Genomic DNA, 11,258 nt, shown 5'->3' on the forward strand with positions numbered 1-11,258 from the left:
ATCTATTTTTGCTATATATATATATACATATAACAATACATTTTTCTCTAGTATTGACGCATTAGATATTGCTTTCACCCTAGATTTGTAAGTAAGGTTTGGACCCTCCATCGGATTTTTTAAACACATTTTGATAAATATACTAATGTTTCCACCATAATTAATCCACCCAAACATCAAGTAAGAACTGACTCCTTTATAATACAATATTACATAATATGCAAGCAAGTAATATTTGAAAATGCCCTTCACACATACGCTCTATATATATATATATAACTTCTATTTGTAGTTTTGCTTTAAAATATGTCTCCTCGCCTTTTAAGCAGAACTGGATATACATTCAATGTCACAAACCTATGTTGTTTTAAAAGTCTATTAATTTTGTTAATTCTAACCTAATATTCTAAATTAATGAAATTTCTTAAAACATTTTAACAGCCTTGACTATAGATAACGTTACATGTGAATATAAAAATGAAATTGTTTATATTCTTGTGTGTTTATGATTGAAAATAGTTTTTTCTTCATAACTGAAAATGAAACAGATCTATCTGTTGTATTAATACGGCCACACACAAATGCTAGAAGAGGAACTGAAAACTAATTGAAATTTTTCAACTTCAGTGACACCTTATACCACACATGGACTAAGGACAAGGTCAGAGACTCCTATATGGTCTGGTTATAGCTGTACCTAATTGTGAACTACTGCCCACCGGGTAGCCAACCATCAGTACCCGTCGTCCCAAGAGCTATATCCGACTCTTTGAATTACATATCAGAATTGACTGTCACCTCTTTAAACGCAACCGCCCACAACTGAACGAAGCGTTCTAGAAAATCTCAACTCGAACTCTAAGCCCTCCGATACACAACCCGGAACTTCAACCACTAGTCTACGCCTGACCCACGAGGAAAAAAAACTGAGTTAACTCGACCTGGAATAAAATATATGTTATCATAAAAAATTGGAGTTTGATTATTATATGCAACATTGACTTGATTTTGCATTGTACCATAATATTATTAATAACATCCTGAGACACAAGGTATGAATTTCAACATGTTTGTCAAATATTACTTGAAACCATATATTAATGCTCGTAAAAAACCCTGATTAAGCATTTATAAGAGATAGTTTTCAATAACATTAAACAATAAATTTATAAGTAGACGAACCAACAAAGCTTTATCAATTACTTTACAATGAATACAATGAAATGTTTTCAGTCGTTTTTAACGGCCTATTTTACTTCTCCTGAGAATGGTGTCGATTTGGAAGCCGCATAAAGAGCTAATTGTATACATACCAACTACATCCAAGTATCCTATCTGACTCTTCATGGGAACGGTGTTGATTTGACACATGTAGAAACCTCGATCTGACTCCTGTGCGTTTTTAATGTGAAGGATCCATTTCTTCTGGTCAGTATAGCTGAGGTTAACCCTGTAGTTTCTCGTGATGACATTATGATGAATTGTCAAAATAGTCTTGCTCTCAACCCTCAACCATGCAACCTATTGAAAGGCAATACAAAGAAACACTGGTGTGAGAGTTTCATACATAAAAAAAAAAGATTTACAAAAACTTACTTTTCTTTAATGTCTGTAAGGCTCAGTTTTGTGTGGTTATATTTTAATGAAGAATAGAGGTAAATATCTATAATCAAATTAACTGCTTTAAGTAGGTATATTTTATTTGGAAGTTTGCGAGACTGAATTTAAATCATAGCATCAAAACAAGCACAGAAAAAAGAAATGCTTTTCCGAGAACACCACAAAAGGCTTAGAGAGAGGAATGTAATATTAGAAGACACGAAATCATTGTGGTGTGTAACAGTTAAAAGAAAAGAAAAAACACACTTCTAGTACAAACTATGTCCTATTAGATTGTACGGGCACACGAATGTGTCGAACCTGATATCCCCGTACACGTATTTCAATAGAATATAATACGAATGTGTCGAAAATAATATCTATGTACACGTATTTCGATATAATATAATACGAATGTGTCGAAAATATTATCTATGTACACGTATTTCAATAGAATATAATACGAATGTGTCGAAAATAATATCTATGTACACGTATTTCGATAGAATGTAATACGAATGTGTCGAAACTAATATCTATATACACGTATTTCAATAGAATATAACACGAATGTGTCGAAAATAATATCTATGTACACGTATTTCGATAGAATATAATACGAATGTGTCGAAAATAATATCTATGTACACGTATTTCAATAGAATATAATACGAATGTGTCGAAAATAATATTTATGTACACGTATTTCAATAGAATATAATACGAAGGTGTCGAAACTAATATCTATGTACACGTATTTCGATAGAATATAATTTGTTCCTAAAGTGTGATTTTGTTTTTGTTTTAGAAGATTAACAATAGTTAGGGTAGCTCTTGATCGCTCAGAGAATACTGCCTCATTGTGAGTTGCAAAGTGAGAGAAGATTACACGATTCCGCCAGAAGCTTGCGTAATAGGCAAATGGTGCCGACAACCGAGAGTTATATACCTCTTATGTAATATGTAAAAGACCAGAGGGAGCGTTGCTAGGAGTCATAGTCCCATGAAGTGGCATCAGAGGGTGTATTTCTTGAGGAGGCATAGGATGATAAGCTCATCAGAGCAGATAATTCGCGAGTGAACCACCAAATGCTGATGTAGATAATCATGTCTCAACATGTCATGTACTTTATAGTAACAATCAAAGTCTTAAAAATAATTGTATTTTGTCTAACTTACCTTACATTCTTTTTACAATTATCAGTTCTGAAAGGTTTTTATTTTCTATCACAATTACAGTTTTGCTTTATCATTATGGTCAACCTTATGGTTATCTGTTTACATGTGTAATTGTCTTAAATACATTTTACAAGGGCGAATGTTATTTTTATAGGTGGACAGTGTTACTATAATTCCGTAGGTCAGCATACGAATTTCAACTTGCCTCGGCTTATGTTTATAGTTTTCATTTATATATTTAATCGTATTACATACATTTTAAAAAGCGGATGTTGTTACTATAGGAAGTTAGGATTACTAGATTTCTGTAGGATTGCATACAGGTTTGTTAATAAATTATTCAGTATGTGTGTGGGACTTGTCAGTTTTAAGCAATAAGGAGTGGTAATGTGAGGGTCACAAGATCTAATGTCCAGCATGATGGGCGACAGTCAAATTAGTTATGTATTTCTAGTGCATAATATGATTTCTAAATGAAGAAACATTCTATGATCATATTAGCTCGAATCACTTTGGTGAATATCCCTTATGTGTAGTTGACGGTGATATATTCTATTTGACTTATTGCATGGTAGAACAAATATATATACCACAGATATTATTACATTTGACTGTAGGTCAGTAAGTTATAAACTAAGATGTTTATAGTTTTCATAAATAGTATATCAACATATATATTTCTTGAAGTTTTGCTAATAAGCGTTTCAATATATGTTGCCCCCAGTGGCACAGTGGTATGTCTGCGGACTTACAACGCTAGAATCCGGGTTTTGATACCCGTGGTAGGCAGAGCACAGATAGCCCATTGTGTAGCTTTATGCTTAACTACAAACAAACAATATATGTTTTTACTTATTAAGTCTGTGACTTTACTTACAAATATTAATGATAGCATATTGGACTATGATAGAGCATGGGTGTTATATAAGAAGTATAAATGGAGATTTGTATTGGTTGTTCAAACATACTTGTTAGAAACAATGGTTTTCAAACAAGACCTAAGATGGAATGGAATTTATTATAAAAGACCCAGCTAGAAACATAATTATGAGATTTGATATTTAGTCTAAATTAAGTAGAATTAAACTAATTTTCGGTAGTGAATTATCAATGTAGGAGGAGCATAACTATATTTTCCGAATATTTGGAAACTAATCCTGTCTGAACTTTGACCAGTTGCTTTATGTCAGCAACAGTTTAATCTTACTGAATAATGAGCATAAACTGTTTTGGTTGTAAAGTATGATGAACGTAGTGAAATACAAGAATTGTACACTCACTTCTTTGCTTAGAAACTATATTAAAATCTTACATACTGAACTGAAATGAATAAGTAATATCGTAGAAATGTACAAAAGTAGTATGAAAGCTAATTTAAATGAGACAATCCAGTATATATATAAGCTAAGATATTTGTAGTTTTCATAAATATTATATTAGTGTATCTCATTCTTGAGGATTTGTTGATAAATGTTTCAGTAAATTGTCATCATGTTTTTAAATGAGGATTCTTCCAGGTGATGGATATTCATCTGAAGAAAATGACTATTTAAACAATTGATTTTTAAAGGATTTTATCAGGATCATCACATCCTGAGAAAGAGAAAGCTATGATTTCAAATATCACCTATACTGATGAAAAAGTTTTTCACTTTTAATATTTACAATGAACATCAGCATTAATCTACTGTCTGATCTTTCTTGCAAGTTTACTATGAATGACTTGCTATAAGTCTGAAAATTGACCTAAGATCACAATCCCTTATTTAATACTTGACGTTTTGTGAATAAGTGTTACAGTATGTGTGACAACAGTCTTATTTAGTGTTTGTGATATATAACATTCATTTTGTGCAAAAGACATAGATTATGGCACTGGCAATGGAAACTTGGTAAGAGAAAAATAATTTATTTTATGATTAGGGAGTGGCAATACTTCTAAAAACAGATTTTATTTAAACATTGCGAAAGACCATACACGCAATCAATACATCTCTTGATAATAATAATAAAAAACACATCTAGGATATTTTAAAATAACTAGGTTATTCGACCGAACTGTTTTTTCTTATATTCTCACTTTGAATGGAACATTCGGTATGCAGTGAAGTGTAAATTAATCTAGAGAGCTTAGCATGAAAGATACGCACAGCCTGTATCATTCAATGTAGAACTATTTATGTGCGATCCACGAAGATTCGCAACATAGGAAACCAATTTTCTTGAATGACGTCAGCAACGTATCAGTATACACAAACACTGTTATGGAACGTTCACATTCCAATCAGTCTTTTCTTCTTCTTCAAATCTTACCACCTCTTCTACTCTTGGTTTTTGACAGTCTTTGGATCGTCCTGCTACTTTAGACAAGATTAAAAAGCTGGTCAAAACTGAATAGTTTCTTGAAGATAGCCAAAAGAACGTGCTTCCCCTACTGGAATAAAATGTATCACAGGTTGAAATCTGTCGGTAATGAAACTGGCTGAATGAACAAGAGAACTTTGCAAGGAAAAGAAATGAAGGAAAGAGAAAGAGAGTGAAGAGGAAGGGAAGAATTAGAAAAAGAGGCATCATATCAGGGAACAGAATACGAACAATCTACTAAGAGAAAGGGCTTCAATGATCATTGAAGGTGCTTAGACTATCGCAAAGAAAAATTCTTCTTTAATCCAAAGCTCTTCCAAGTTTGTGTAACAGAATTATTGCTCTCTTTCGATCTCCACTCCGACACCTAGAACAGCTGAGAAGCAAAGTAAATAGTGTGTTTTCTAATTGAATATCTCTAACTTACCATTGTATTGATCCCAATCTAGTTTGAGCTTTCAGAACGTAGGTATAGCAAGCTGATCCGTGGATCGAAAAAAATTGAGTTGAAATACCAGGCTTTGCTTTTGTATGTCTTAGTAAGTCAAACATGATAGCTACAATATCGTATTTTACATATTTATCACGTTTGTGAATGTATTAACTTGAGACATCGTGAGATAAATAGCATGTGATGTTATCTTCCTTACAAGCCAAGAAAACTGAACATAAAAACAAAACATTATATATCATTAAAATGCTACCAAGGCTGTAATGTCTAAAATAGATAAAATATCATTTTTAATTGTTCAAATCTTGTATCTTAATTTAAAATCACGTTTTTTTTTCATCTTGGTATATCTTTAATATTATCACTCAAGAATGTTGAACAAACTTATAGTAATGTTAATACAAAAAAAAGACTTAATTTCTCGGGCTAGTTTCCCGTTTATCCTTTAAAGAGACATTAAAACTTTGGACTGAATAAAACCATTAAATCCTTCCGATTTCTAATATATCTAGGTCTAGAAATAACGAAATATTTTAAATCAAATGTTGAACATTTTTATTCTACTGGACTACTCTGATAAGAATTATATATGTATGTATAAAGGAGTTTTCACTGATAATTTTGTTTAAGATTGTGTTTCAAATACATAGAAAGTGGTTATCGTATCAAGCTTAATCCAACCACTTTTATGTTTTTATCATCTTTAATTTAAATGAACTTAAAAAAGGAAGTATTTTATATGCTTTCATATTATTAACATATTACTTCCTGAAATCCACGCATAATATATACTTATATATATGTTAAATACTACTACTACTACAGAAATTAGAAAAAAAATGTATTAATTTCAAAAAACTGTAAGCTGTGTGTGAACGTTCCAGGCTTAGTTTAGTCCTAACTAAAGTGCTGATTATTTCTATGAAAAAAAACTAAAGTTAATACAGCTTTTAAAATTACCTACAAATAAAACTCGTTTAATTTCAGATGAGCTGTCATTGTAAAACGGGTCTTAATGGTAAGATAGCTTTATGTCGTTCCTTTAGTATTTGGTAAGAAGTGAGGTGTTATATGATAATATGATTGATATTACTTTCAGTCCCACCTTCCTTTACTGATTTAATATAGTTTCATGTCTTAGTTTAGTATTTGGTAAGAAGTGAGGTGTTATATGATAATATGATTGATAATACTTTCAGTCCCACCTTCCTTTACTGATTTAAAAAGTTTCATGTCGTTAGTTTAGTATTTGGTAAGAAGTGAGGTGTTATATGATAATATGATTGATATTACTTTCAGTCCCACCTTCCTTTACTGATTTAATATAGTATTATGTCGTTAGTTTAGTATTTGGTAAGAAGTGAGGTGTTATATGATAATAATTTCAGTCCCACCTTCCTTTACTGATTTAATATAGTATTATGTCGTTAGTTTAGTATTTGGTAAGAAGTGAGGTGTTATATGATAATACTTTCAGTCCCACCTTCCTTTACTGATTTAATACGAGGTTCCAGTAAGAAGAGTGTATAATGAGATTTCTGATGTTCTACCACATGTACGTCGTTGCTGAAGAGATCTTACATTCAATATCAGAGCACATCAGGCCAGCTGAGTCACAGTAAACACAATTTTAATTGAAACAATATTTAAATCAGTCATTTATGAGACATCATATTTTCGATTTAGAATGCCTAGAGTGTATTCTTGTCTTGATTACATGATCCATCTAAATAGTGTTTCGACTAAGACCTAGTTAGTTGAGCTGTTTTTGTTCTAGCGAATTTCCTTGTTGCCAGCGGCGTAGATGGAATTCTATTATTCACTGTTCTTACTGAAATCTGTATTGGATCATAAAACAAAAACGTGATTAAAATCCTTATCAACTTTACTGTGATTTAATATCCTATTGATTATCAAACTAACTGATTTTACGTCCACAGTTTAGATATTTTACTTTATAAGTAAAACCTTGATAACTGATCATACGTCATCAGTCTAGACGTTCTACTTTACAAATAAGATCTTGATAACGGCTCATACGTCACCAGTCTAGACGTTCTACTTTGTCAGAGAGAGCGCTAGCACTCTCTGTATAGGGATGACACGGACGGCCCATATTAGCAACACAAAAGTTATTTGGACTTTTTCTCTACAGGTCATCAGAAACTGGATATCAAGAGCTACCTGGTGTAGTCGCTCTAGCTCCGGTGTATATGCCGCTTTTTAACTATTCAGAGCGTCCCAAAGTCGAAAACCAGCGAATAGCCAAAACCGAAATTTCTTATTCTTGTTCATCATCATCTTTCTTCAACAGGCCTAGCGCCTACCTAGCTCTAGCAATAACTATAATTTTATAATAATTTGATAAAGCAAAACAGTCTTCACGATCTTTGTTTACCTATTCTATTATTATTATATGCAAAATTTAAAATACAGAAAAATAATTCTAGTGTAAGCGATGTTAGTACCCCCTGAAGATCACTTTCTTACAGACATCTGGTGTTTCTTTAAAAAGCTTAAGCACAGGGAGAAACGGGAAGTACCAGCCAATAATACATGAGCATTAAATGACTGTAACGTGAAGAATGCTTAATGCTTTGTACACTATATAATCTATGTCTTTAAAGAACCAACCATCATATTATGTATAAAGTGAAGGAATAAAGAAAAAGCATCGATACACATACAGGACATCAGAAGCTAGATAAGAAGAGCTGTCTGGTATAGTCGCTCTATATCCGGTGTATATGCCGCTTTTCAGCTATCCAGAGTGTCTCAAAGTCGAAAACCGGCGAATAGCCAAAACCGAGAATTCTTATTTTCTGGAAGCTAGTAATGTAAGGATTTTATTCGCCCTGTAAAGTCTAGACGTCTTAGTTTCCTATGTAATCATTAGAGGGATCAAGTAAAATGTCCACTTTCACCTCTATCTTGTTTGGTTCCATTTTCTGAAGTTCAGTAGCCAGCTCTACATACCTTTTTTATTTAACGATATTTTTATCCCTAATACTTTTAAGTAGAACCATGATAACGTACTGTACGTTGCAAGTGTAGATGTTCTAGTTTATAAATAATAACTTGATAACGTATCATTCTTCACCAGATTAGGTGTTCTACGCCTGCGCTCTTTTCAACATGGGGAATCGAACCTCTGGTTTTAGTGTTGTAAGTCTATAACTTTAAGGCTCACTGATCGGAAAACATTTAAAATGCAATCGATGATATGAAAAGGAGTGATTCAGATATTAAACACTGGAAATCTCTAAAAAAAAGCAGTTTTTCATGACATACTGGAAAGCGAGTAATATTTAGCTGAATAAAACAAACTGTTGAACATGAATTTTAATAAAAATTGATATAATCTATTATGTACTTTCTGGAAAAAAAGGTTATTTATTTCAGTTCAAGCAAAGCACTTTAAAGAAAAAAATATACATTTACAGATGGCGTTCTAAAACATTTTATTGTGCGTGTAAATAAAAATCAGATTTAAACCGAATCTTAAATAATTTTAAACCTTTTGAGCTAAAAGGATATTTTTCAGGTACTTTTTCACTTTCATATAAAAAAACAGAATAAAGTTGTGTCAATCAAATTTATCATGAAAAAAGAATCATCTAAAGATGAAACGACAGTTTTATTTTTTCGCGCATCATCTCGAATGTTAGTTATTGAAGTCGATAATCAATCAATAGAAGGAACAAGATTAATCTGACAGTCAGTAGCTTCGTTAAATATCTCAAAATATAATACAGCGGTAGGTTTACGGACTTACAACTCAAAAATTCCGGGTTCTATTCCCTGTGGTAGACACGGTCCAAATGTGGCTTTGATCTAAAACAAAATAAACATACTCGTGTTTGTTCCCCGGTGGGGCAGCGGTAAGTTTACGGACTTACAACACTAAAATCCGGGGTTAGATTTCCCCTCTATTGACACAGCAGATAACCCAATGTGGCTTTGCTCCAAAAGAAGAAACTCAAAATATAAAGTGGGGCCAAGGCAACATAAGATATCCACTTTAATTCATATGTGGTTTTAAGTTAAAGTTGAAAGTAAAGCATATAATGATTATTAATACTTCCCTTGTAAAAAAAAAAAAAAACTCACATCCTAGTAACGAAATATGTAGAACGTCTGAAAACGAAGTGATTTCCTGCTAAAGTTTTCGTCGCATGAAAAACACGTTAATGAAACGAAAGCATCAAACAAATGACAGCAGAAAGTATAAATCGTCAAATAATTTCAAAAAATACTTATTAACAAGGCCACGAATAAACTAAAGCTGGTTAATGCTTATGAAGATGATAGAGAACACGAAAATAAGCATAAAAAAGAAAGGTGGCATCTGGTCGGCAAGTAAATGTGACGTATCAATAAATCCCTTCTTCCCATAGAAATGTAAGGCTACTCTTATTCTGAGGCTAAAGGGGAGTACATGAAAGACGTAATTAATAACGTTACCCGGTAAAAACCCAGGTTTTCCACAGTGCAGGGAATGGCGGCGTCATGTCCCACGGATACTGTCACATTCGGAATTGGATCCGTGAAATCAGGTTCTAGATCCCAATCTGAAAAGGAAAATAAAAGCAATAAGATTCCATGAAGCAAAAGAGTTTTTTTGGTGTTGTTGTTGTTGTTGGTGGTAGTGGTTTTTGTTTAGAAGGTGGGATGATAATACTGTAATCGTAATGAGCCTTCAAAGAGATAATATAATTGAGAATAGCAAGTTACATAATATTAATGAATACATAGCAGGATAGATAATATTAATATTAGTATTTGTTAAGCATTAACCTCAAAGGTTGATAAAACCGACAAATTTCGTGACAAACAAAATATTTGAAAGGATGAGAAAATATGTAAATCATTGATTAATTTCGAGACAGTAGGTACGTCTTGAAAGTGTGTTTGTATGTGGTTAAGCACAAGACCACATAATGGAAAATTTGGGGTGTTCCTGTCGCAGGAATCATACCTGGAAATTTAGCGTCATAAGCCCTCAAGTTTACCGCTGAGCCACAGGGATGCAAGGTTTAAGTGAAAAATATAGTTCATATAAATGTCTCTTATATCAATTTTATTTTTATACCAAACAAAATTCTTTTATTAGAGGTAAGATCACTCCCTCTATGTAGTTAGTTTGTTCTGGTTGAGCCTCAGGAAGTTTGTGGCTCCCAGCCCGTTGCGGAAATCCCCACTTCACACTTTGGGGCCAAATCCCACTATTAGATTAGTGTAGTACAAGAGTTGGTGATGGCTGCCTTCCGTCAAGTCCATCGCTTCAAAATTAGTGCCGGTTAGCGCAAATAGTCCTCGAGTAGATTTGCGCGAAAATTCAACAAACAAACAAACAATCTAATGTGTATGTAAATCGCACTATTCGGTTGGACAAGAGTTGGAAGTGAGCGCTATTGACTAGCTGCCTTCCCTCCAGTTTTTCAGTTCAAAATTAGGGACGTCTACGCACAAAAGCCCCTTTGTTCAGCTCTGTGCGAAATTTTGAAACAAATAAATACTCATTACATCACGACACAATTACAGATACATATTTATAGCTATGCATCTTCTTCACTTCTTGTGGTCGACGATTCTTATTCAACCTTAAAAATACCTCTACATGTGTCGCCCCCCCCCCAAATGCCCCGCTGTACTTCCTCTGGGG

The 11,258-nt window shown here is 33.0% G+C and overlaps 1 protein-coding gene across 4 annotated transcripts in view; it reads right to left on the reverse strand.

The window, feature by feature from the left end:
- Positions 1 to 11,258, reverse strand: part of LOC106477168 (lachesin-like) — a 161,134-nt gene that overhangs the window by 60,368 nt on the left and 89,508 nt on the right. For all 4 annotated transcript variants that reach the window (XM_022381438.1, XM_022381439.1, XM_022381437.1 and 1 more), the window contains exons 2-3: positions 10,058 to 10,164; positions 1,314 to 1,521 (exon numbers count right to left, since the gene is read on the reverse strand). In XM_022381438.1, coding sequence (XP_022237146.1) covers positions 1,314 to 1,521; positions 10,058 to 10,164 — 315 coding nt within the window. The remainder of the gene's footprint in view (positions 1 to 1,313; positions 1,522 to 10,057; positions 10,165 to 11,258) is intronic.

The sequence above is a fragment of the Limulus polyphemus genome, unplaced genomic scaffold (genome assembly GCF_000517525.1).
Source record: "Limulus polyphemus unplaced genomic scaffold, Limulus_polyphemus-2.1.2 Scaffold163, whole genome shotgun sequence".
NCBI classification, from domain to species: domain Eukaryota; kingdom Metazoa; phylum Arthropoda; class Merostomata; order Xiphosura; family Limulidae; genus Limulus; species Limulus polyphemus.